The sequence below is a fragment of the Carlito syrichta genome, unplaced genomic scaffold, assembly GCF_000164805.1.
Source record: "Carlito syrichta isolate Samal-C Ts95f unplaced genomic scaffold, Tarsius_syrichta-2.0.1 Scaffold309804, whole genome shotgun sequence".
NCBI lineage: Eukaryota > Metazoa > Chordata > Mammalia > Primates > Tarsiidae > Carlito > Carlito syrichta.
Genome location: NW_007253900.1, coordinates 493,152 through 515,436, shown reverse-complemented (window position 1 = coordinate 515,436; position 22,285 = coordinate 493,152). Strand labels below are relative to the sequence as shown.

At 41.7% G+C, this 22,285-nt stretch overlaps 1 protein-coding gene across 1 annotated transcript; it reads right to left on the bottom strand.

Annotated features, from left to right (window-relative positions):
• Positions 1 to 1,546: 1,546 nt before the first annotated feature.
• On the bottom strand, positions 1,547 to 20,673 carry CUNH6orf163 (chromosome unknown C6orf163 homolog). Its single transcript, XM_008067870.1, has 5 exons — positions 20,282 to 20,673; positions 16,444 to 16,538; positions 14,819 to 14,926; positions 9,393 to 9,595; positions 1,547 to 2,043 (listed from the first exon to the last, which is right to left on the bottom strand). Exons 1-5 carry the CDS (start codon positions 20,427 to 20,429, stop codon positions 1,608 to 1,610), a joined length of 990 nt encoding a protein of 329 aa, XP_008066061.1. The 5' UTR covers positions 20,430 to 20,673; the 3' UTR covers positions 1,547 to 1,607.
• Between the last annotated feature and the right edge of the window lie 1,612 nt (positions 20,674 to 22,285).

Genomic DNA, 22,285 nt, shown 5'->3' with positions numbered 1-22,285 from the left:
ATCTTTCTGCCTGTACCTTGTGATATTTTGAGTTCTGACTCGGTCACTTTCTAGCTGTGTGGCCTAGGGAAAGTTATTTAAGGTCCCTGAGCCTCAGTTTCCCTTTCTATAAATTGGGGGTAATAATGATTGCTTTCAAAAGTCATTGTGAGGATAAACAATATTGTCAGAGTGGCTTGCACATGTAAATACTTTAGTACATGTAGATTTAACATGGCAGCCATTACTTTCAGCTCTTCGGCAATTGATTAGTATGAATTGCAGTGGAGCTGCAGTAACAGGAAGTTAAACACTGAAGAGATGGTAGCCCGTTATGCAATTATAAATCAGTTACTACTTTTATCATTGGGAAATCCCAGACTAGTCAGTGTAGACAAATCCACCTAAAACTTGCTGGAGAAGAGTACTTTTTTACTTACTAAAAACTGCTTTCCAAGTTTTTAATGTTTTTAATTTTTTTGAAAGCAGGATTTATTGAGAGGACAGAAAAGCTCCCATAGTGGGAGGGGATCCGAGGGGGTTGCCCAGTTTTTAGTTTTTAAACAACCAATACAGGTTGACGATTAATAGCTTAAGGATATTACTTTAATAGATGTTAGAAGTCTTTATGGCTTGAGCTGTCTTCCATTTTAATTTAGTAGATGTAGTACTGTATTGGTCCTAAGCTTTGTGGTATTGAGATTTTCTGTACTTTGACCCAAAGGAGACAAGTTCAAGACACTCTTGGGTTCCCCATCAAAAGAGGCAGGGAATCCAAACTCTAAAGACATAGTTTCCTTTCACAACTGGCAAATATAAGTGAATCTTTTCTGAATTATTGCTATTTTTTTTTTTTTGAGTTAGAGTCTCACTCTGTAGTCCAGGCTGGAGCACAGTGGCACAATCACAAGTCACTGCAGCCTCAACCTCTTGGGCTCAAATGGTCCTCCTGCCTCAGCCTCCCAAATAGCTGGGACTACAGTTGTGCACCACCATTCCCGGTTAATTTTTAAATTTTATTTTGTGGAGATGAGGCCTTGCTATGTTGCCCAGGCTGGTCTTGAACACCTGGGCTCAAGCAATCCTCACCTTGGCCTCTCAAAATGCTAGGATATAGGTGTGAGCCACCACACTCAGAACTGAATTATTTTATATGGGAGTTCCAGAAATTAAATTTTTCCCACTGAATTTGAGAAAAGCTTCTTTTTCTTCTACAATACTACTGCATTTCACCAAGTGATAATCTCTCTGCTGGAAGATAGCACATCTCTCCATAACAGGAACAATCTAAGAATATGTCCTTTTACTCGTTTTCAATGGTAACTTATATTTTAAGAGTTACAGAGCTGGTGAAGAAATGAATAAAGACATACAGAAGTGTATTTAGACTTCCTCCAAGACATGCGTTTCCCTCCTAATCAGTTTGCTCTCTCCCTGTTTTCTCAGTTCGATTAGACTTGGTGCTCACCATAACCTGGAATGTGCTTTTTCCTATTTTGGTTTTCCAACAAAATTCTTACAGACCAGTAGTACCCTACACAAGACTGGGGATCAATAAGTGCTTTACGAGTACGTTTATTTGGTCTTTGGAATGATGTCTTTGGTAGTGAGGTTCCAATAGAAGACTTCTAATCAAGAGCTGTTTCATTCTCCTTAATCACAAGATTGGAAGGCGTTTTCTTTCTTTCTGGCAGAATAAAGTCGGCATGGCCTGGTGAAAGCTTAGGAAAGGTATAATCGATATATTTTTGAAATGCTGCCCTGGTTTCCTGTAATTCCTCCTCCAGGAAATCTTTCCAGTTTGTCATGATTCCCAGTTGTTTGGCTATGGACAGCAGCTCCCCCTTGGTGTTGGCCAGTTTTTCCATCACATTGTCAAGAGTGGCCTGATGTGTTTTTTCTGCTTCCTGAAGCCCTTCCTGGACCTCTTCCTGCCTCTGCCTCTCAGCCACGCTATAGCTGATGCTCAGCTTATGTTCTCTTGCCCTCTTCACATGGCCCACACTTGACTTCTGATGCTTAGTAACCATCAAATCAGTACTTATAAGTTCCTCCATGACCTTGCTGCAAAAGACAATATGGATTTATATGTTAGATGGGTTAGCCACTTAAACCGAGTGATTTTGTCTTTAACCGAAATGAATCATGACATTGTTGAGATAAGCCTTTGGATTGAATTAGCTGTTAAGAATCAGAAAACATTTTTCAGAGCAGCAAGGTTGCTCATCTACTTCCCAGCTGTGGGTTTGAGTGAGGCCACTAGTCTAACACCTAATGGCAACTGGAGGACCCAGAGTCCACCTTGGCCCGAAAAATATAAGCACATTGCTCTTTTTTTTTTGAGTTGTAGCCTCCATTGCCCAGGCTGGAGCGTAGTGGCACGCTCACAGCCACCCCAGTGTCAACCTGCTGGGCTCCAGCAATCCTTCTGCCTCAACCTTTTAAGTAGCCAGAGCTACAGGCGTGGGCTACCATGCCCTGCTAATTCTTTTGATTTATTGTAGAGACAAGGTCTTGCCAAGTTCCCCAGGCTGGTCTTGAGCCCGTGGGTTCAGGCAATCCTCTCACCTCAGCCTACCAAAGTGCTGGGATTACAGGCTTGAGCCACCATACCCGGCCACCACATTGTTCTTAAAAATGAAGAAATAGCGTCAGAGTTGCAAACTCTGAAGAGAAGATATTTCTTTATATAAGTCCAGCTGCTGACCTTTAGCCAGAAGGGAGAAGAAAACTTTATACTCACAGGTAGATTTCACGACATTCTTGTTTGTCTGAGCAGTATACTATATCAGTCACACCAAAATTTTGGTCTCAGGACTCTGTTACTCTCAAAATTATTGAGAAAACTAAAGAACTTTTGTTTATATGAGTTATATCTACTGACATTAACAGTTTTAGAGACTAAAAGCGAGACATTAAAAATTTTATTAATTTATGTGAAATAAGACTGATTACACATTGACATAAATCTTTTATGAAAAATATATTTTCCAAAATAATAAAATACTTGGTGAGAAGAGTGGTGCAATTTCACTTTTTCCCCCCCGAAAATTTTTAATGGCTTAATAGGAAAGAAGTTGGATTTTCATATTGCTTCAGTCTGTTGTGATATCACATCATAAAACCCCTGGAAAGGACCATTACACACTCATAGGAGACTGGGCACAGTGGTTCATGCCTGTAACCCCAGCATTTTGGGAGGCTGAGGTGGGAGGATAGTTTGAGACCAGGAGTTAGAGACCAGCCTGGGCAACATAGTGAGACCTCGTCTCTAAAAAAAAAAAAAATTAGCATGGGCAGCTGCTTAGGAAGTTGAGGTGGGAGGATTGCCTGAGCCCAGGAGTTCCAGGCTGCAGTGAGCTATGATTGCACCACTGCATTCCAGCCTGGGAAGACAGAATGAGACCCAGTTTCTATTAAAAACAAACAAACAAAAAAACACTCAGGAGAATGAGAGTGGAAAACACAAATAACATGTTAGTATTATTAAGAAAATAGATTTGACCTAATAGAGTCCCTCTTTAAAGAGTCTCAGGGATCCTGAAGTGTCTTTGGACCACACTTTGAGAACCACTGCTAAGTGATCATAGACCTCTGGCTATAATATATGTGATGATGTATAATTTACGGCAGTCAACTATATTAACCCTTTACCATGTGCAAGCAGGTTGATGAGTATTCTGCGCACATGTTAACTCAATGACTCCTCCAAAACAATTCTCTGAGGTGGTTCTGTTACTAGGCCCTTTTTATGAAGAAGACACCGAGCTCAGAGAGGGTGAGTAATGTGTCCAAGTTTGCTTACTAAGTAAAAGTGGCAAAATCTTCACTGTAATCAAGGCAAAAGCTCCAGGGTAAAAGCTCTTAGCCTCTGTGATACACTTCCGGTGGATTTCTGTAGTTACAGGGTCTGAGCTAATGGTATAGGAGGGTTAGGAAGAAGGAGAGAAAGGGATAAAGCCAAGACATGTTACGAAGTCACAAAGGGCAGAGTCTGTGACTGTCAGGAGATAGGGAGTGTGGGAAAAAAGAGGAATCCAAACCAACTTGCTGAGTTTCAGGCTGGGTCACAGGAAAAGGGCAGTGCCATTAACAGGAGGGACATCATGGACAGCGGGGGAGTGTGCACCTCACACACATTCTTAAGACTTAATCTGAAGTTTAATAAAGTCTTCAGGCTGTCGGTGAACCTGTGAAGGTGATGACCAGGGCCTACAGGCCCAAAAGGAAGCTGTGCTCCCTGGAGTCCTCTAGAGCTACAGCTTTGCCACAAGCAGGCATAAGCTTCCTGGCGGGTCGGTCTGGCTTTCATACATGAGAGGTTTCGTTTATGGGCTGTCTGGTCGGATCCTCCAGAGCTGCCTCCAGGTAAAACTGACCCAGCAACATGTCTCGGCCAACGACAGCTCCTGCCCTCAATGACAGTTCTTTTAAACTCCTTGATAGCAAAGTCTGTTCTTGCTAAAGAACCTGTTTTGTTTGTTTATTTTGTTTGTCTTTTGTCCTTTCCAACATTTCTCAACCTGCCTCAGAGCCTGAATTTTTTTTTTTTTTGACCCTTTGGGATTCACTGTTTTGGGTTTAAGGTCAGCATGTCTCTGAATTTTATTCTGATGATTCCATTGAAGGTATGGAATTGAAACCAGAAATGGGGTGGTGTGCAGTGGGGTGCAGTGCACGGCGGCTATGGTTCATTTATCCTTGTGTCTCTCCTGCCCAGCATGGTATCCATCATGGATACAACAGGAAATCAATAAATGTGTGAATGAATATGTAGATACTACAGATGTAGTTCTCTCAAATGTGTGGTGCTGTGCCAACTAACATCAAATTTTAAAACAGTTAAATTACAAAAGCTTAAAAGAATCCAAGCTTAAAAAGGATTCTTAACATCAGTAAAGTATTCGCTATATGAAAACAGTCCATTCTTGTGGTATATTTAAAACATTTTTTGATTTATACAAATTTGTCTACCTGATTTTTTTTCTCAAAAGAGGGCCTAGAAAGTATATCAAATTAGGAAGGACTGGAGAAGCCAAGTATACTAGTACTTTTTGTTTTTTCCTTTCCTTCTTCAAACTAACTCTTGGACATAGCTTCTCTCATCAAATATTTGAAGGACCACCATGCATGGAGGAGGGTCGGAGCCAGAAGCCAAGGGTAGAAGTGACGGTAAGGCCGAGGGTATTTTGGATTCAGCTTAGGAAGAACATGAGACATAGGGGCATCCAGCCTTCGAACCAACTACCGCAACCAGAGATGACGTTCCTGTCACAGAAGGTGGAGCTCACATGCTGGAATGGAATGGCAGGCTCAACGCCACAACCTCCAAGGCCCATTCTGATGTAAGGTGCATGTCCAGGCTTCTTTCTGGAGCGGTGAACTTCACCCGCCACCTCCATCTTTAGAGGCTATAGACTTGGGATTTTGGAGCACATGCCCATACCTAAGGGTGGTGCCAGTCAGAAATTTCATTCTTTTTCTTGCTTTCTTAAAGCAGAATTTACAGAGAGGACAGAAGAGCTCCCAGAGCAGGAGGGGGCCCAAGGGGGTTGCCCCATTATTTTCAAAATAGTTGTATTGCACTATGTGTCCGCACCTATAGGATTCAGTTTGCTATTTTATACAATGAATTCTCAGATAATAAAACAAGTTACTGAATAAGAAGACCATGTCTAGTAACTCAACCTTCTGGGCTGATGGAGAAAAAAATAAAGCATGGAAAATGCATACTAGCAACCAGTGTGTCCTCTGCTCCCTTTCGGACCTCTACCTGCTGTCCTTCTCTTTATTTTTGCAAGTCTGCGAAAATGGGGCAAGATATATTGCTCAGAGATTAAAAAGAAAAATCTCAGCGGCTATTCCTTCCCTACTATTTATTAAATGGACTTTTCATTTTCCTTCTGTATGTTGCCAACAGCACACTTTTCAACCTCCTTTCTATGTCCACCAATAAAAATCATGGATCTTAAAAGGCAGTTGGAACCAATGCTTCATTACCTCCCACAGGCAATTTGTCGACTGCGAAGGGTTTGTTCACAACATTCCCTTGTGCATCAAGCGTTTGAACCAATGCTGAACATAGCAGATCATTTGCCCAGTTAGCCCATCATGAGCTATGAATCCATTTTTCATGAGAACTATAGGACTGTCAGCATTATTTCAGCCAGGTAGAACCACTGTGTATACAAGGAACACACATTCTGATTTTCTAGCTGGGCCACTGGGGACCCATGGTTCCCTGGTCTGGCAGGAGGCTGCAGGCATTACAGAAGCCAGGGAGCCGGGGGACATCTCCAGGGTCTAGCCTTCGACAGCGCCTTCGCAACCCAGGGTTCTTAACACGCTCAGCCCTTCTCTTGGCTCTGCCTCACCACACGTCACGCACCACACCCTCTCCTTCTAGGTCTTTGCTTATTCTATTCTCATGCTTTTGTCTCTCTCGCAAATGGGACCCACCTTCTCTTAAGGCCCAGCTGTAGGCTAACGTCCCCCCAAAAACATACCTTTCGACATACCCCACTCACACTTAGCTAGAGATTTCCAACACCTCTGTGTTGTTCATGCCCGTCCAGGCAGCCCTGGCTCGTGTGGGGCAGCCATGCTTTAGGGGCTTCACACAGTGCGGAGGGAGGGCCCCTATTTCTTTGTGCCGCATCCACAGGCCGCACTTGGTAAGCTCTGGTGAAATGGCCGAACCCTCGATAACTCACACAGCCTCATTCCCTGTAGAGCTGGTAGCACAATGGAAAGGTTCAAGTTTTAGCATCATATAGGCCTGATTCTGATCGGGCCCCGCCACCTCTTTTCCCTGTGACCTCCTGCGGTTTGCTTAGTTTCGCTCTAAGACTCAAGGTCTTAACCTGAAGATATGCAGGAGAACAGAATCTCCCAGAAGAGGTATGAGGATCCAGTGAGAAGTATCCTAAGGGTCTTGCCTGTGCTGGATATTAAATAAATTGGGTAGCTGTCATTAGGAGTTACAGTTATGACCCTCAAAACCCCCGAGTGGTCCCTTCATTCATGCCTTGCCTTGGGCTGCAAATTACAGCCTTTCCAAGCTGAGATTTTAACTTTAAGAGAAAGAATCCAGTGTCTCCTGGACACTCTGTTCAAATCACAAAAAAAGTTTTCTGTCCATGAAATTTAACAAACTTCTTATGAAAGTGGTCTGGTTGGGCATGGTGGCTCACACCTGTAACTCCATCCCTTTGGGAGGCTGAGGTGGGAGGACTGCTTGAGCCCAGGAGTTTGAGACCAGCCTGGGCAACACAGTGAGATCTCGTCCCTACAAAATTAAATTAAAAATTAGTCAGGCGTGGTAGTGTATGCCTGTAGTCCAAGCTACTCAGGCAACTGGGGTGGAAGGATCCCTAAGCTCAGAAGACTGAGACTGTGGTGAGCTGTGATAGTATCATGCACTTCAGCCTGGGCCACAGAGTGAGAGCCCAACTCAAAACAGAAACACACCAGCAAAAAAAGGCACAGAAGAAAGGGCTGGAGGAGGCAAAAGTTACCCAGGGAAAGAGGGCGCGAAAGACCCCAGGTGTGTGTGAGGAGGGGACCCAGAAGCTCCCACAGGAGGGGCGGAGCTCCTGCAGGTGGTGGAGATCATAGAAGGAAAAGAGGGTTCACCTTCTGCCGCACAGGGCTACAACTCACTCTCTAGCCTCCTTCTGAAATCCTCTCACTTTTCTCTTCTACCGCCACACAACCCATAGTCTGTGTGGAAAGAGAGGGTCAGTGAGACAGCCACAGCTGCTGCCCTCATTCTCCCTCATGTGTCCTTCCTTCAGGAGCTTACCTTTGGCCCTGCTCTAAACAGTCCTAATGGGAAAGGCGTTACCCATTAATTACACAGAGATGTATTTGTTTGTTAACTCCAGCAATAAAGAAAAAGGGACCAGACACAGATTAGGAGGCCAGACAGGGAAGTCTCTCAGTCTTGGTTCTGCTGCTACAGCTCAGGGATCTTGAGCAGGCCACTTAAAATCTGGAAATCATGATTTTTTTCTCCTGCGTCTGACTATCCCTGGGCTTCTGACTGCTGTCCTGTTTCATCACATATTCATGACGTACATAGAAATGATTACCTTGGTTTTCTTAAAAACAATATATATATATATATATATATATATATATGATTTGATTAATGTCACCAATGATTTGTGTGATTATGCACATACATATGATTATAAATACATCAAAAGGGTATGGAAGGGCCAGGCACAGTGGCTCATGTCTGTGAGCCCCAAATTTTGGAAGGCTGAGGCAAGAGGATTGCTTGAGACCAAGAGTTTGAGACCAGCCTGGGCAACATAGTGAGAACCCATCTCTACAAAAAAAAAAAAAAAAAAAAAAAAAAAGGGTATGGAAGGATACTGACCCTATTCCCTATTATTTACAATAATTGTCTCTGGGAGGCAGGGAGGGTGTGGGGGAAGCAATGAGTCAAGACTTGCAATTTTGGTACTCTCTACATCCATAATGTCAACTTCTTTTGCAACACATATTAGTTTGTATAATTTTAAAAAGACCAAAAAGTAACACATCCACAATAGCGTATGATCTAGGCTGCAGAATGTAAAGCTTGATTTATATGTGTTTATGGGAAAATGTTTCTTGATTCCTCTCGTCAGCCTCTTAAAACTGGTGTTACAGAATGAAAAATACAATATTTAGGAGAGTCGTTATCTCTTAAGAGGGGACAGGAAGGAGATAAGATTCAGGAAAAACACATGAGAACTTCAGAAATATTGGTAATTGTCAATCCCTTAAACTGAGAGGTTGGCCCTTGAGTGTTTAGTCACTATTTTTCTTTAAACCACACACACACACACAGACACACACACACACACACATACACATGCACACACACACACACACACACTCTATTACATATTGTTCCCAATGTTTGGTTCTTTACACCACACACACACACTACAATATATTACATATTGTTCCCTATGTTTGTTCCCTATATTATTCCTTAATAAAAACGTAAACGAGGTCAGGCATGGTGGCCCACACCTATGATCTCAGCACTCTGGGAAGCTGAGGCAGGAGGGTTGCTAGAGGAATTCGAGACCAGGTTGGGCAACATAGCGATCCCTTGTCTCTACAAAAATTAAAAAAATAATTCAGGTGCAGTAGTTTGTACCTACAGTCTCATCTACTCAGGAAGCTGAGGCAGACTCAACTGCTTGGAGGTCGAGACTGCAGAGAGCCATGACTGTGCCACTGCACTTCGGCCAGGGCAACAGAGTGACTCCAACCTAAAAGAATAAATGAAAATAAAAATGTAAAATACCCAAACTGGGCAAGATCGGCCCATGTACCTTTAACCTTCTCCCTTCCTCCAAGTTGATTTTGACAGAGTGAGGCACTGACTTGCAAGCGGGTTCTCCAGATACCTTTTCTGGGCTTCGATTTCCTCCCGGGCGATCCGCCGTTCTTCAGCCCTGGCTTCCTCCACAGCTGCCACCTTCTCCCTGTGGCACTCCATCATAATCCTCTGGATTCTGTGGACCATGCGCTGTTCCGCAGCCAAGTGCTCTCTCTTCATTTCGTCATTCATATTCTGATACAAGTCTGTCTTCGTTTTAGCTTTTATTTCCTTAAGCAACGGCAAAACGAGGTTTAGCGACTACAGATTTGATGTTCAAACATGCACACTAAAAGGCTACTTAAATCACAGTTTTAAATGCCTGACAGCAAGTCCACCTCTCAGCGCTGATGTTTGAAAAGAAGAGTGGATACGATATTTAAAAAAAAACACCTTCCTGATTGTGATGCTAAGAGTAAATTCAAAACGGTACAACCTATCTAGCACAAATGTAGATAATATTGAAAGGGAAAATGCAATAACGAAAATCAGTTGGGTAAGAGGGGAAGCGTTAAAAGTCTTTTTCTTTTTTTTTTTGAGTCGGAGTCTCGCTCTGTCACCCAGACTGGAGTGCAGTGGCCGCTCCCGGCCACCACAGCCTCGACCTGCTGGGCTCCGGCGATCCTTCCGCCTCAGCCTTCCGAGTAGCTGGAATTACAGGCATGCGCTACCACGCCCAGCTGATTTTTTGATTTTATTGTAGCGATGAGGTCTCACCTGCCCAGGCGGGTCTCGAACCCACGGGCTCAGGCAATCCACTCACCTCAGCCTCCCAAAGGCGTGGGATTACAGGCTGAGCCACCGAGCCCGGCTAAAGTCTTTTTCTGATGGCCCAAATATTCTAGTATCATATTATCTTTATATATAATTAGAGATATTTAATGCAATTCTACTTTAGAAAGTTCCGGAAAATGGCAGAAATAATTAACATGCCTCCTGAGTGTCTCCTGGGTAGGAGGGAACTTGAGGCTCAGACAGAAAACAATCGCACAATATTACAGTCACTGGAACCTGCCTGCCAGTCCCCACCACTGTTTGGGCATTCCAGCTCATCAGGGTTGAGGGGCTCTTTCTCATTCATGGAGGGGACAGGAACAAGTCCTCCACTGCTCCAGAAACAAGCAGGAAGGACCTGTGGATGGCCTTCGACTAAAAAAAGAGTAGAAACACTAGTCAGACCAAGACTTGCGGAAAACAGACTCGCAAATCGTCCTAAAGGAAAACCTGTCACATTTTGGAGATGCCGACTAACTTCACGCTGTGCCTGGTGCCCTGTGAGGCCCAGGTGCTATAAGCAAGAAGGTGAGGCTCCTGGCCTCAGGGGATGCACAGTCTAGTGGAGGGGGCCAGCAACCTCATCGTGCAGTGGACGTTGCAATAGAAATTTATGGAGAGGAGGGGCAATTCATTCTGTCCAGGGGTTTCAGAACTTTCCTTTAAAGGTCAATGTTTATCTCTTTTAGGGAAGATATCAAGCGAACATAAAGAAATTATTTCCCCTAGTGCATCAATGGAAGAACTAGGGAAGGAAACCAGAGTCTCAACTGCCAATTTCTTGCTTCGTTGGTGGCTGTGATACTGGAGCCTTTCAAGACGTTCATTAATTGTGCAGCCTTATAAGATAGTAGAGTGGGTTTCCTTTCTTTCTCTTTTTAACAGCTGCAGAGTCTCCTCTTTAAGTGAAATCTTACTCAGAGTGGAGAGGAGTTAAGCCAGGAAGAGTGCTCTTGGCTGAAGGTTGCCCAGTCCTAGTTAGCTCCCTTCCTGGGGCGCTCCTGGGGGAGCCAGCTTCATTTACAGTGTCTGGAGACCCTAAGCTGAGGGAAAGTCAAGAGAACCCCGAGTTTCAAGGGAAACGGAAATGGATTCAGCTTCTTAGAAGATTATTTCAGCAATTAAAATTTTTGTTAGACACACTTTAGCTTTTTCAAGAAGAAAAGTTTTCAACTTCTCACTCTTAACTACTCTAGGAGCGAGAAATTAAAAAAACAAAATCAACAACAGAGATCAACTTTAACAATCTCTCCAGAGTGGCCTCAGGTCTTGTATTTTAAAAATCTTTTAAGGAAAACTTTGGCCCTTTAGAAATGCTAGCTGGGGTTTCTGCACTGCAGAAGATTTTGTCTCTTAAATCACTAATTTTTTTTATAATAACACATCTTGAGTGGAAATACTTCTAAATATCTTTATACTTACCTTACTTCATGAAAAAGAGTATTATGAAATAATCTAAAATTTTCTTGATGACCCAGACTCCAAAAAGATGAATGATTTTACTGGGTTACAAACTCTACTCTGGGTTAAAATTTAAGTTTTTAATTCACCCATGACAATGATAATTGCTCAAGTTGATAGACTCATGTTTCTCTGTCATAAATGACCCCAGACTGCTTTGCTTTTTGAGATTTGGGATTTGCTCTCTGTATCAAAGGAAGTTTTTCTTGTTCTTCAAAAGAAGAACAAGAAAAATGACAAAATTACATGCTATGGGGCTGAGAATGCTGTTCTAACTGCTGTCAGCGAGCCCCGTTTTGCCATTTCTAGTTTTCACCATTTCATCTATTTCGAGTTAAAAAAAATCGAGTAACTGAGTCTGTTGGACTCAGGTTGTCAAGTAGGAGTAATTACATCTGAGTGGGGTGAAGAGGTTCTGCTAAGAGTAATAACCCTCAGTTATCCTCTTGTAGTCAGAGGATGCTATTCAACTCCTTAAGGGATATTTTAACTTATTTCTGGGTTTTTAAATATATTCTCAGTAATTGAGACTGGTGGATGGCTGAGCCTAAGATAGGTGAAGTATTACCATCACATATTTCTCTTTGAATTGTAGAATTTAAAAATAACATTCTAGCCCTTTATTTTGGCTGGGTTTTGAATGAGGATTTAGAGAATTAAACTCAGACCTTCTTTCATGTGATGATTTAATAAAACCAAAATCATTTTACTGCCTCACATAGCATGTGGAATACATAGTTAAAGCTCCAAAAATAATTCAATAACCTACTGTTTGCCAGTGTTCTTCATGGTCTTAAGGTCTTACCGATTAAATTGCTTTGACTGAAATGCATGTTGAGTAAGTGAGCCCACATTTCGAGATAGTAGAAGAAACAACTTCATGTTAACCGTGCAGATGTTTGACCGGCATTTTTTGTACAATATCGCCCTCAGAAGTTTCTCTCAGGTTTCACAACTAGGCATACCTGAGCCTCTCCTGCATACCTGACTTGTTTTTACCATTTGAACATAGTGATTAATGACATTACCCTTTTTGCACTGGCTGCCAGAAAGCTCAGGGCCCAATTAGTGATCATCACACAGGATTTCATGGCATACATACATTTTAAGTTTTTAATTCACCCATGACTTCATTCTGTTTCCAACTTTAACTTTTCATTTTTACATTTTCCCTTAGTTTTTATTTTCTTATTTAGTTTCGATCTTATTGTCTTTGGATAATATGGACACCTTTTCAAAGTTCTATCTGTCTGAGTGAGATCCTGATATTTTATTTCACAGCATGCATTTGAGACATACCAAACTCTTTACATCACATAAGAGTAATGACTGGTGGTCTTGTCATATCAGAATTTAATGCCATTTGGTTCTAGAAGAAGTTAGTTTACCACCATATTTTGGAAATTTCAAATTTTAATATGTGAGAGAAACATGTGGGCTGCTGATTGCATCTGTAGGTCAGAGTGAGACCCCGGAATCTGCATGTCACGCTCTCAGATGAACAGATCAGATGCTGATGGCTCACAGACAACCTCTGAGCAGTAGGATTTGTATTTACCTCTGGGTATTCTACAGATATATCAAGTTGAAATAAGAAACAATAGGTTGAAATAACAACTGGCTGGACATGGTGGCCCACACCTATAATCCCAGAATTTTGGGAGGTGGAGGTGAGGATTACCTGAGCCCAGGAGTTTGAGACCAGCCTGAGCAGCATGGCGAGACCTCGTCTCTACAATAAATCAAAAAATTAGCTGGGCATGGTGGCATGCGCCTGTAGTTCCAGCTGCTTGGAAGGCTGAGGTGGAGGGATCACCTGAGCCTAGCAAGTCGAGGCTGCGGTGGCCGGGAGCGGTCACTGCACTCCAGCCTGGGCGACAGAGTGAGACTCCAACTCAAAAAGCAAAAAACAAAACAAAACAAAATGTGTATCGACCAGCACAGTAGGGGCCACCTATCTAGATTGCTTCTGGCTGCAGCATGATAGCAGGGCCCTAGAGCCCCCTGCCAAGCCACACGCTATCTCTTTAAATTGCTAGAATGGGTGAGGTCCAGGGGTTTACAGGAAAAGCAACCAGGGTGACCAAGGTGATAGAGGGCTTGATAAAGAAGTATTTCAACACTTAGTTACCAGTATGGTCATACTGGCACATGTCAGCTGAATGGCCTATTATAAATGCTCTTCACATTTTGAACTGAAGTAGGGGAAGGGCATGGGCCACCACAGCCAATCCCCTGGGCACCATGACAATCCTGGCTGAGGAAGGGCCCTGAAGCAAAGCAGAGAACATCCCACTACCTTTAGGAACCCGGGGAGGAGTCCCTTCTCCTGCTAGTAAGTCTTCCCAGGGTGAAGAACAGTCCATTGATCTCACCTCGTACAGAGCTAACATCTGGTAGGCACTCATTGCTGGAACAATAAATAAGTGGGCCTCCAACCTCTGCTTATGTATCATCACACAGACACCTTGTCCTGTCCTGTCCCTTCCTTGGCCAAAATGTAAAAATAGTTCTGTATCCTTTTTCCTTTGAACAGATTTTATAACCAAGATACTGAACTAACAACGAATCCTGGGGTCTCTGCATGGAATGTTTAGTAGTTACCTAGAGTCATGTGCTTAAACAGGTTACAGGTTAGAAGAGAGTTCCCCTCATCTTGTCACCTCTGGCTCTGCAGTAAATACTTGAGGGACCACTCAGATGTCCCCCTTGGCAGTGCAGGAAATGCAAATTTTGGGAAAAGGTTGCACTCAGAGATTTCAGAAGGAAGAGAATAGCTACTTCATTCATTCAACAACTTTTTGAGCATCTACTAATCAAGACTTTTTTTTTTTGCTGGGCAGCAGGGCCAGCAAGAAGAGAAGACCAACAGTCCCCAGTGAAGTCTGCAGTCATGTGGGAGAGCCAGACATTAAACAACTAATCACAAGATAATTAACTACAATGGTGATGACTGCTATGAAAGAGACAGAGGTGTCACAGGCAGCATGTGAAGGGTTGGTCAGGCAGAGCTTCTCTTGGGAAGTAAGCTAGGCGCTCTCCTCCACCACTCATCCCTGCTCCAGAGAGCTAAGCGTCTCTTCTGGGAACCTCCCAACTAACCACCAGGAAATATCAACCTAGATTTTACATATTATGTTTTTTTCTCATTCCTTTGCCAACTTCGGTACTTTAACTTATGCACGTTTTAAAAGACAACAAATAAACCACTATAGGAACCTCTAAATCCTGCTGATGTTCTTCTTTTAAAATCTGAATTTCAATTTTGTGTCTCACATTTGCTTCTTCAAGTGCTTTCTCCACTGCTTTTCTCTGGCTTTCACTCGCCTTTGAAAGAAAGAGTACATGTATCTATTAATACATCAGGATAGGACAACTCATCTTATTTGAAACATTGGCACATTAGGTTTTCAAGTTTACTGAAGGTTAGCAACCATCACAGGGTCCCTAATTTCCTGTTTCATTCCCATCTCAAACCTCCCATAGCAGACTGGCTATATCAGCTAGAGATGTCATAGCACAGCCCAGCCCTTGGCTAACATCACTGCTTCTGGAGTTGCTACAGGCAGGACAGCTTTACTATATGTAGGCTGAAGGGTTTCCTGTTCTTTGCGGCACTTTATTTTCTGTTTGATTGACTATCAGCATAATCTATGTGCTTCACAGAAAATCTGGAAAACAGAGGAATGAAAAGATGCAAAAAGCCAGAAGGAGCTGGGTAAAGAGGCAGAATACCTCCCCAGACCTCCTGCATCAGGTCTTTAGAAAGAAGTCACATTACTTTGAAGAGAATACACAGAACACTGGATAAACTTCCATTTAAATTGCAGGCTATTCACAAAAGCATCACCTTTTATTAGGATGTCTAATTGACGGCTAATAATCAGTCTGAATTTTATTACTGATAAAAATAATGGCGAGTAAGATTTTTGAGCTATGCTACCCTTTGCACTGGAATATTTTGTATGTTCAAAATACTTTCATACCAAGTTTCTTCTGGCACTAATTCTGGACAATTCCACTACTATTGGCTATAATGTCTATTCTATTCAGAAACTGAGAAGTAACATTGTTCCAAGACTGTGGCTTGTCCTGCCCTCAAGGAGCTTTCGTTCTCTTTAGGAAGTTGCTGATGTCCATTTATGACTGGGAGTGGGGGCTGCAGGATTGTAGCTTTGCTTCACTTTGATGTTTTGGATTCCACCGTGAGCCCCAACATTCAAACTGGGCCTGCAACAGTCATATGGACAAGTGACGAGAATTTTGGAGAGAGGGGATGAAAAGGGGAGTCGGCCACTATGAAACATTTGGAAAAAGTTAGCACTTAGTCCAGGGGTGTTACACACTGAACAAATGGATGGTCTATAGATTCAATGTTTGTTGTTAACAAACAGTTATCAATATATAAAATATATCCTTGATATATTTATCAACAAGGATATCTTCTTAGTTCTTTTTTTTTTCCTTTTTAGTTTTGGTTTGAATCAAATAAGAATAAAGGAGCCATCCATACAGAGAGAGCGCCTTAGGAGGAAGGGAGCTCTGTGATGACTGCTTCCTTCTAAGCACCTATTGAGTGCCAGTCGCATTATTTCATTGAACCCTCTCAACAATGCTATAGAATAGACATTATGATGTTTCTTTCACAGATGAAGAAGCCAAGACTACAGAAGTTGAAAAACTGGCCCAAGGTCCCACCCACAGCTAGCTAGGATTTGAAGTCAGCTCTGTCGGACTCGGCAGTCTATGCTCTTGACTGCTACACTGTTTTACTGTTTCAGATAAATCCAGAATGTGAAAGAACCATAAAGATGTCCTTTGGGTGGATTTCTAACACCTTTTACCTGAGCCCATACTTCAGCTTCTGTTTTTGCAATACTTTCTCTGAGTACAGCTTCTTGAAATTGCTCCTTTTCATTCAGAATACTTGCCCCAATATCTGTGTATGTGAAAAGAAATGATCATAAACTTCCACAGACTGTTTCCTGGCTTCCCTTTCCACCATTATCTACTAATTTATGAGAGCTTTCTAGGAGACACTCGCTCTGAGGATCTGTCAATCTTTCATGAAAGATACCCACTGATGGGGTACGTTTTCCCCTAACAGACTAGGAGAGAACTCACAGCACTGTAAACCTGGATAGAGTTGGTTGTTCCCCTCGTCCTACCCAGTCCTCACAGCAGACAACTAGGGAAGTTAAGTGAAATCAACATCCCGCAGAAAGAGGCATGTTTTGTACACCCATAGAATGGTGAGTAAATATTTAAGAACTATTAGCACATTACACAGCTCTTTCGCCCTCTCCTCTATGGGTGCTGGGGCTACCTCCATTGGGAGAGTGGAAACAGAATGCCTTCTTTGATCCATTGCATACCTTTCTTTAGTGTGTGGGTCTTCGTGGGTTTAACTGCTTCTGTTGTGGAGTGAGCTAAGTATGATAGTTTATTATTTCTCAACCAACCATCTCATTTGATTTCCAAATAATAATATTCCCATATTGATGCCTTACCTACCCAGACAAGGCAACAAATGTCTAGAGAGATTAGAGGACCACACACTGTCAGAAAGCTAGGGAAAGAGGACCTGGAACCAAGATGTGAACTTTTGGAGCTGGGCACAGGGTTTTCCATCTTCTCCCACCAGAGTGTGTTGTCAGAGGTGGTTCATAAGCTGTTATAGGAGTGACAAACCCTTTGGATGCTAAAATCACACTCAGTGATCTTTCTCTCTACCCCAAACTCTTGTAGTCCTTTGCTTTTCGTTCCATTCATGTCTCACATTAACATTTCAGGTGATTAGGTTTTGGTGATCAACTTCCTAAAATTACAAAGCACTTCTTACATTGCTACAAACCTCTGAGGTCCCTAGTTCAGCAATAAGCACACATGAGACATTTCTGGACGCATGTGCTCACCTGCCTAGTGTCTCTTCTCCCCCTTTGGTGACCCTTTCTCTCAGAAACCTTCCCTCATTCAGGTTGTTCTCATCACAGCACCTGACCTTATCAGCCCTTCCTCTCCCCTCCTCTGGGCCACAGTAATTGGACTAGGATTGAACACATGCTGAGGCCTGTCAACCAGACTCTTCCCAGGGATCTTATAAAAGTTGTAAGGAGAACATAGCTCCTTTTCCTCTGGGATTTCTAAGCAGAAGGTAATAGATGCTTAGAACGATTTGGATCCACTTCCCTCCCGTCCCAGCTGCTAGAGGAGGCCTGGCTTCAGTACTAACAACTAGGCCAACTCACTAAAAGAGTAAGCATGGGAAGATGGAGAGGCTTGACGCTGGGTCAAGGAATTCCACTTTATACATAGTCTATTCTGAGTTGTTCCGTCACTAGCAGCTAAAAGTATATGTTTGGTGGCATAGATCTCAGCTACCAGATCATTAGTGAGTCTTAAAAACACAGGGCCATGAATACTGTGGTAGAGATGGACACAAACTGCAAAAGCTCAAAATTGTCTAGATAAAATTATGAAAGAGTTTCTTGGAAGAAACGTGACTAAGCATAGACCATCAATGTGCTGAACTGCGTAAAAATGTGAAATGAGTGTAGGCTGTCACTATCCTCTTTCACACTTAAGTCCCAATAGTTTATATGAGAACAATCAGGTTGTTCTCAACCCTGATTGTACAACAGGATCCCTGCAGAGCCTTTTTAAAGAGTGCACATGCGGAAAAAGGAACAGACAACTAATACAAACAACTTGATGAATCTCAAGGGCATTATGCCGAATGAAAAGTGCCCCTCTCCAAAGCTGATATGCTGTATGCTTCTGGTTAGACAGCATTCTCACGGTGATAAAATTATAGTGACAGAGAACACATCAGTGACTGCCAGGGAAAAGTTAGAGGGGAAAGAGTGTGACTGTTCAGGAGTTAAAGCGAGAAACTTCATGAGGAAAAAAGAAAGAAGGAAACTTGTAGTTACAATTAGTTGCAAGGGAGTTTTGTGTGGTGGTAGAATAGTCCTATGCTTTGATTGTGGTGATGCTACATGAATATACACACGTAAATTTCTTTTTTTTCCATTGGAAAATATAGCTTATTTAAAGTAAGTTGGAGAGAGAGAGAGAGAGAGGAGATTCACCTCGTCAAAGTAGGGGAGGGGGTCAAAGCTTAGGAAAACATGGCCTGGCCAGTGCTTAACAAAAACAACGGCCTCACACATGGTAAATTTCATAAAACTATATCCCAAAGGAAAAACGTGCATGTAAGGTCTGAAAATGAGTTAATAGTACTGTTCCAATGTCAATTTCCTGGTCTGACAGAATACTAGGATTATGTAAAACATCAATGGAGGGAGCTAGATGAAGGGTACATGATCTACTTTTGCAACCTGTGAGTCTTAAACTATTTAAAATAAAAAGTTATTTAAAGGTGTAAGAAACATCTCAGCCTTTTGGCTAATATCAAGTATAAAAGTGTAAGAAAAATATACACACTAAGGCTCGGCTCTGGAGGCTTGAATTTAGTGGGTCTGTATTGGATTAGTATTAAGTCCGGTGGGTCTATGTTTAGATATTTGCATTAAAAAAATTTTTTTTCAAAGTACACTGCTAATATTGAGAACTACTATCTTACAAAATACTTATTAGCTCTTTGTAGACATTTCAACATGCTTTTGAACTTATAGAGAATTCAATTTTGATTGTTTTCTGACTTAGAACAACTTAATACATAAATAACAGAAAAGATTAATTTTTAACTAGATAGATTTAATTTATCCACCTAATGTCTGGATTCAGTTATCCCAAAAGGCATAAGGAATCAATCATTAAGGCCTATCTAAGAATGGGGATATCCTGTCCTGGGTGTAAAAAGCCAAGTCATTTTAGAGATTATAGTGAGTAATTCATTCTAAGCATTTACTAAAAGTTAAAATATCAATACTAAAAGTATTGATATTTTTAGAGGATGATTACAATGTGAACTCCTCCTACATTTTAGCTTTTTTTCCTCCAAATATCCTCTATTCTTTAGCTTCTTATATTTCCAAAGATCAGGATTGAAATAAAATCACCTTTAGTTTACCATGTTGAAGGAAGAAAGCGATCAGACAAGCATTTTGAGAGTCCTTAGGAAAACACTTACAAGGCTTAAAGTTAGATTGGAAACTTTATGAGGAAAAAAGAAGGAAGGAAACTTGTAGTTGCAATTAGTTGCAATTTGATTTGCTTATGTATAATCCATACATATATAGCAAATATCCTCATGCTATCTTATGTATCGACTTGTATGTCATCAGGTACTACTTAAAGGTTATAGTTTCTTTCACTCTTTTATCAGAGTATTATTTACAGATCTTTCCTCTCCTACACATACTGAAGGTGCCCCAGTCTGGGAAAGGGTAAAAAGAACTCACATTTACTACTACATGCCAAGCTTTATAATAGGTACAAATACTTCATTAAAGTTTCATAACAACCTGTGAGATTGGTATTACTATCCTTTTTTACATAAAAAGAAAGAGATTGAGAGGCTAAATATTCTGTCCAGTGTATACAACTGGTAGGTGGAGAAGCTGTATTCTAACCCATATTCTTTTCATGCCAAACAGACATCCCTGTAAGGATAAGCAACTTTGAGCAGGAAAAAACTGATAAAAGGCTATGTAACAGGAAGAATGACGTATAATGCTACAAAACATTTCAGCAAAGGAAAACAATAAAGTCACTTACCCAGTATATCTTTGTGAGTGTAAAAGCGTGTCTTAAATGGTTTGTATTCATGGATCTGTTTGAAGGTTTTTCCAACAGGGGCTGGTGGAACTATTTTATTACAAAAAGCACAGCAAACAAAGTTTGTGTAATTTGGATTTCTGATCATAGTTAAATTTCAGATGTCTTCTACTATTTACAGTCAAAGTCACCTTAGAATCAGAAAAAGTATTTTAAAGAAAACCTGGAAGTTTAAGAAAGCTGGAGAGGTTTGCGGTTTTAGAATAATGCTAGAGGCTGGTAAGGATTAACGGATTCACCATGATTGAGTAGTGGTTATATGCCTAATTTTAAAGAATGGTGAGAAAAGCTCCTGCCATAGAAGGTATGGGCACTGGATTTGGGAAGCTTTAGGCCTTCCCAGACTCTGGCATTAAGTTGTTAACTTACTTAGCAACTGTCGCTAGGAAAGACAAGCTTTGCTCATAAAAGCAACTTGAAATAATGGCAAAGAGGAGCATGATACAATCATTCATTTCCTTGCTATTTTTTTGTATTTGTTTCCTTTTGCTGCTGTCTTTGTTTTCTGTTGCTTATCACATAATGCCAGAAGTTGAGTACTTTATCAAGTAAAGGAATTTATTTCTTACAGTTATGGAGGCTGAGAAGTCCAACGCAGTGGGGCCGTATCAGGTAAGAGGCTTCTTGCCGGTGAGGACTCTGCAGAGTCCTGAAATAGTGCAGGCATCACACGACCATGCTAACATGCTAGCTCAGGTCTCTCTTCCTCTTCTTACGAAGCCACCCGTTCCCCTGCCATGATAACCCATTAATCCACGAATGGTTTAATCCACTCACCTCTTACAGCCCCCACTCTCAACACTACCACACTGGGAATTCAATTTCAACATAAGCTTTGGAGGGGACAAATATTCAAACTATAACACTGCGGTAACAAATTAACATAAATCTTGAGGCATAAGTACAACACAAATAAATTATCTTGCATTTCTGGAGATCAGAAGTCTAAAATGAGTCTTAGGGGTAAGATCAAGTTGTTAGTGGGGCTGGTTCCTTCTAGAGGCTTTAGGGGAGAATCCATTTCCTTGCCTTTTCCAGTTTCTGAAGGTGATCCAATAGCCTTTTCTCCCCTTGCTTCCATGGTGACATTGTCTTTTCCTTTGATTTTCTGCCTTCTTTTAAGGACCACTGTGATTATACCAGGCCCAATCACATAATCCTGGATAATCTCCCCATGTTGAAACTCTAGACTTGATCATATTTGTAAAGTTCCATTTGCCAAACAAAATAACATATTCACAGGTCCCAGACATTAGAATCTGGACATCCATCTTTGTGGAAAAAGGGAGCAAAGCCTTTCTTTCAAATTGGGTTTTTAAAGAATTAGTTTCAAGCCTGTAATCCCAGTACTTTGGGAGGCTGAGGTGAGGGGATTGCCTGAGCTCATGGGTTCAAGAACAGCCTGGGCAACTTGGCGAGACCTCATCTCTACAATAAATCAGAAAATTAGCCAGGTGTGGTAGTTCTGGTTACTTGGAAGGCTGAGGCGGAAGGATCACTGGAGCGCAGCAGGCTGATGCTGAGGTGGCCATGAGTGTGCCACTGCACTCCAGCCTGGGTGATGGAGTGAGACTCCAACTCAAAAAAAAACCAAAAACCAAAAAACCCCACAAGAATCAATTTCTTCTAAGGCCAGCAATGGGGGTAGCTTAATTTCTTTCGGGTTTTTTTGTTTTTGTGTTTTAAGGTGATATTTTGGTGCCATGGCAGTAAAACTAGGAAATATTATGGTGTTGTTAAAGGAAAAATTACTTTTATTCAGTCAGCATTCAAAATTATTAAGCCTATGTGGTTTTTAGATTTTAAACCTATGTGGTTTTTAAAATCACATAGGTAACTAATTTGTTCCTATAACTAGAATAACAGCCATAGAAATCCTGCCTAACACAAATATCTGTGCAACTGATTACACCAAGTGACTGAGTTTTTGTTTTTTTGAGTTGG

What these genes read in the sequence shown, in the direction of transcription:
- CUNH6orf163 (XM_008067870.1), bottom strand. Translation starts at nt 20,429, where the DNA reads ATGATCAGAAATCCAAATTACACAAACTTTGTTTGCTGTGCTTTTTGT. An exon ending in AAGCTGAAGTATGGGCTCAG is followed by an intron (nt 14,927 to 16,443) that starts GTAAAAGGTGTT and finishes TTTCTTTCAAAG; the next exon opens with GCGAGTGAAAGCCAGAGAAA. An exon ending in GAAATCGAAGCCCAGAAAAG is followed by an intron (nt 2,044 to 9,392) that starts GTATCTGGAGAA and finishes TGTCTTTTGCAG; the next exon opens with CAAGGTCATGGAGGAACTTA.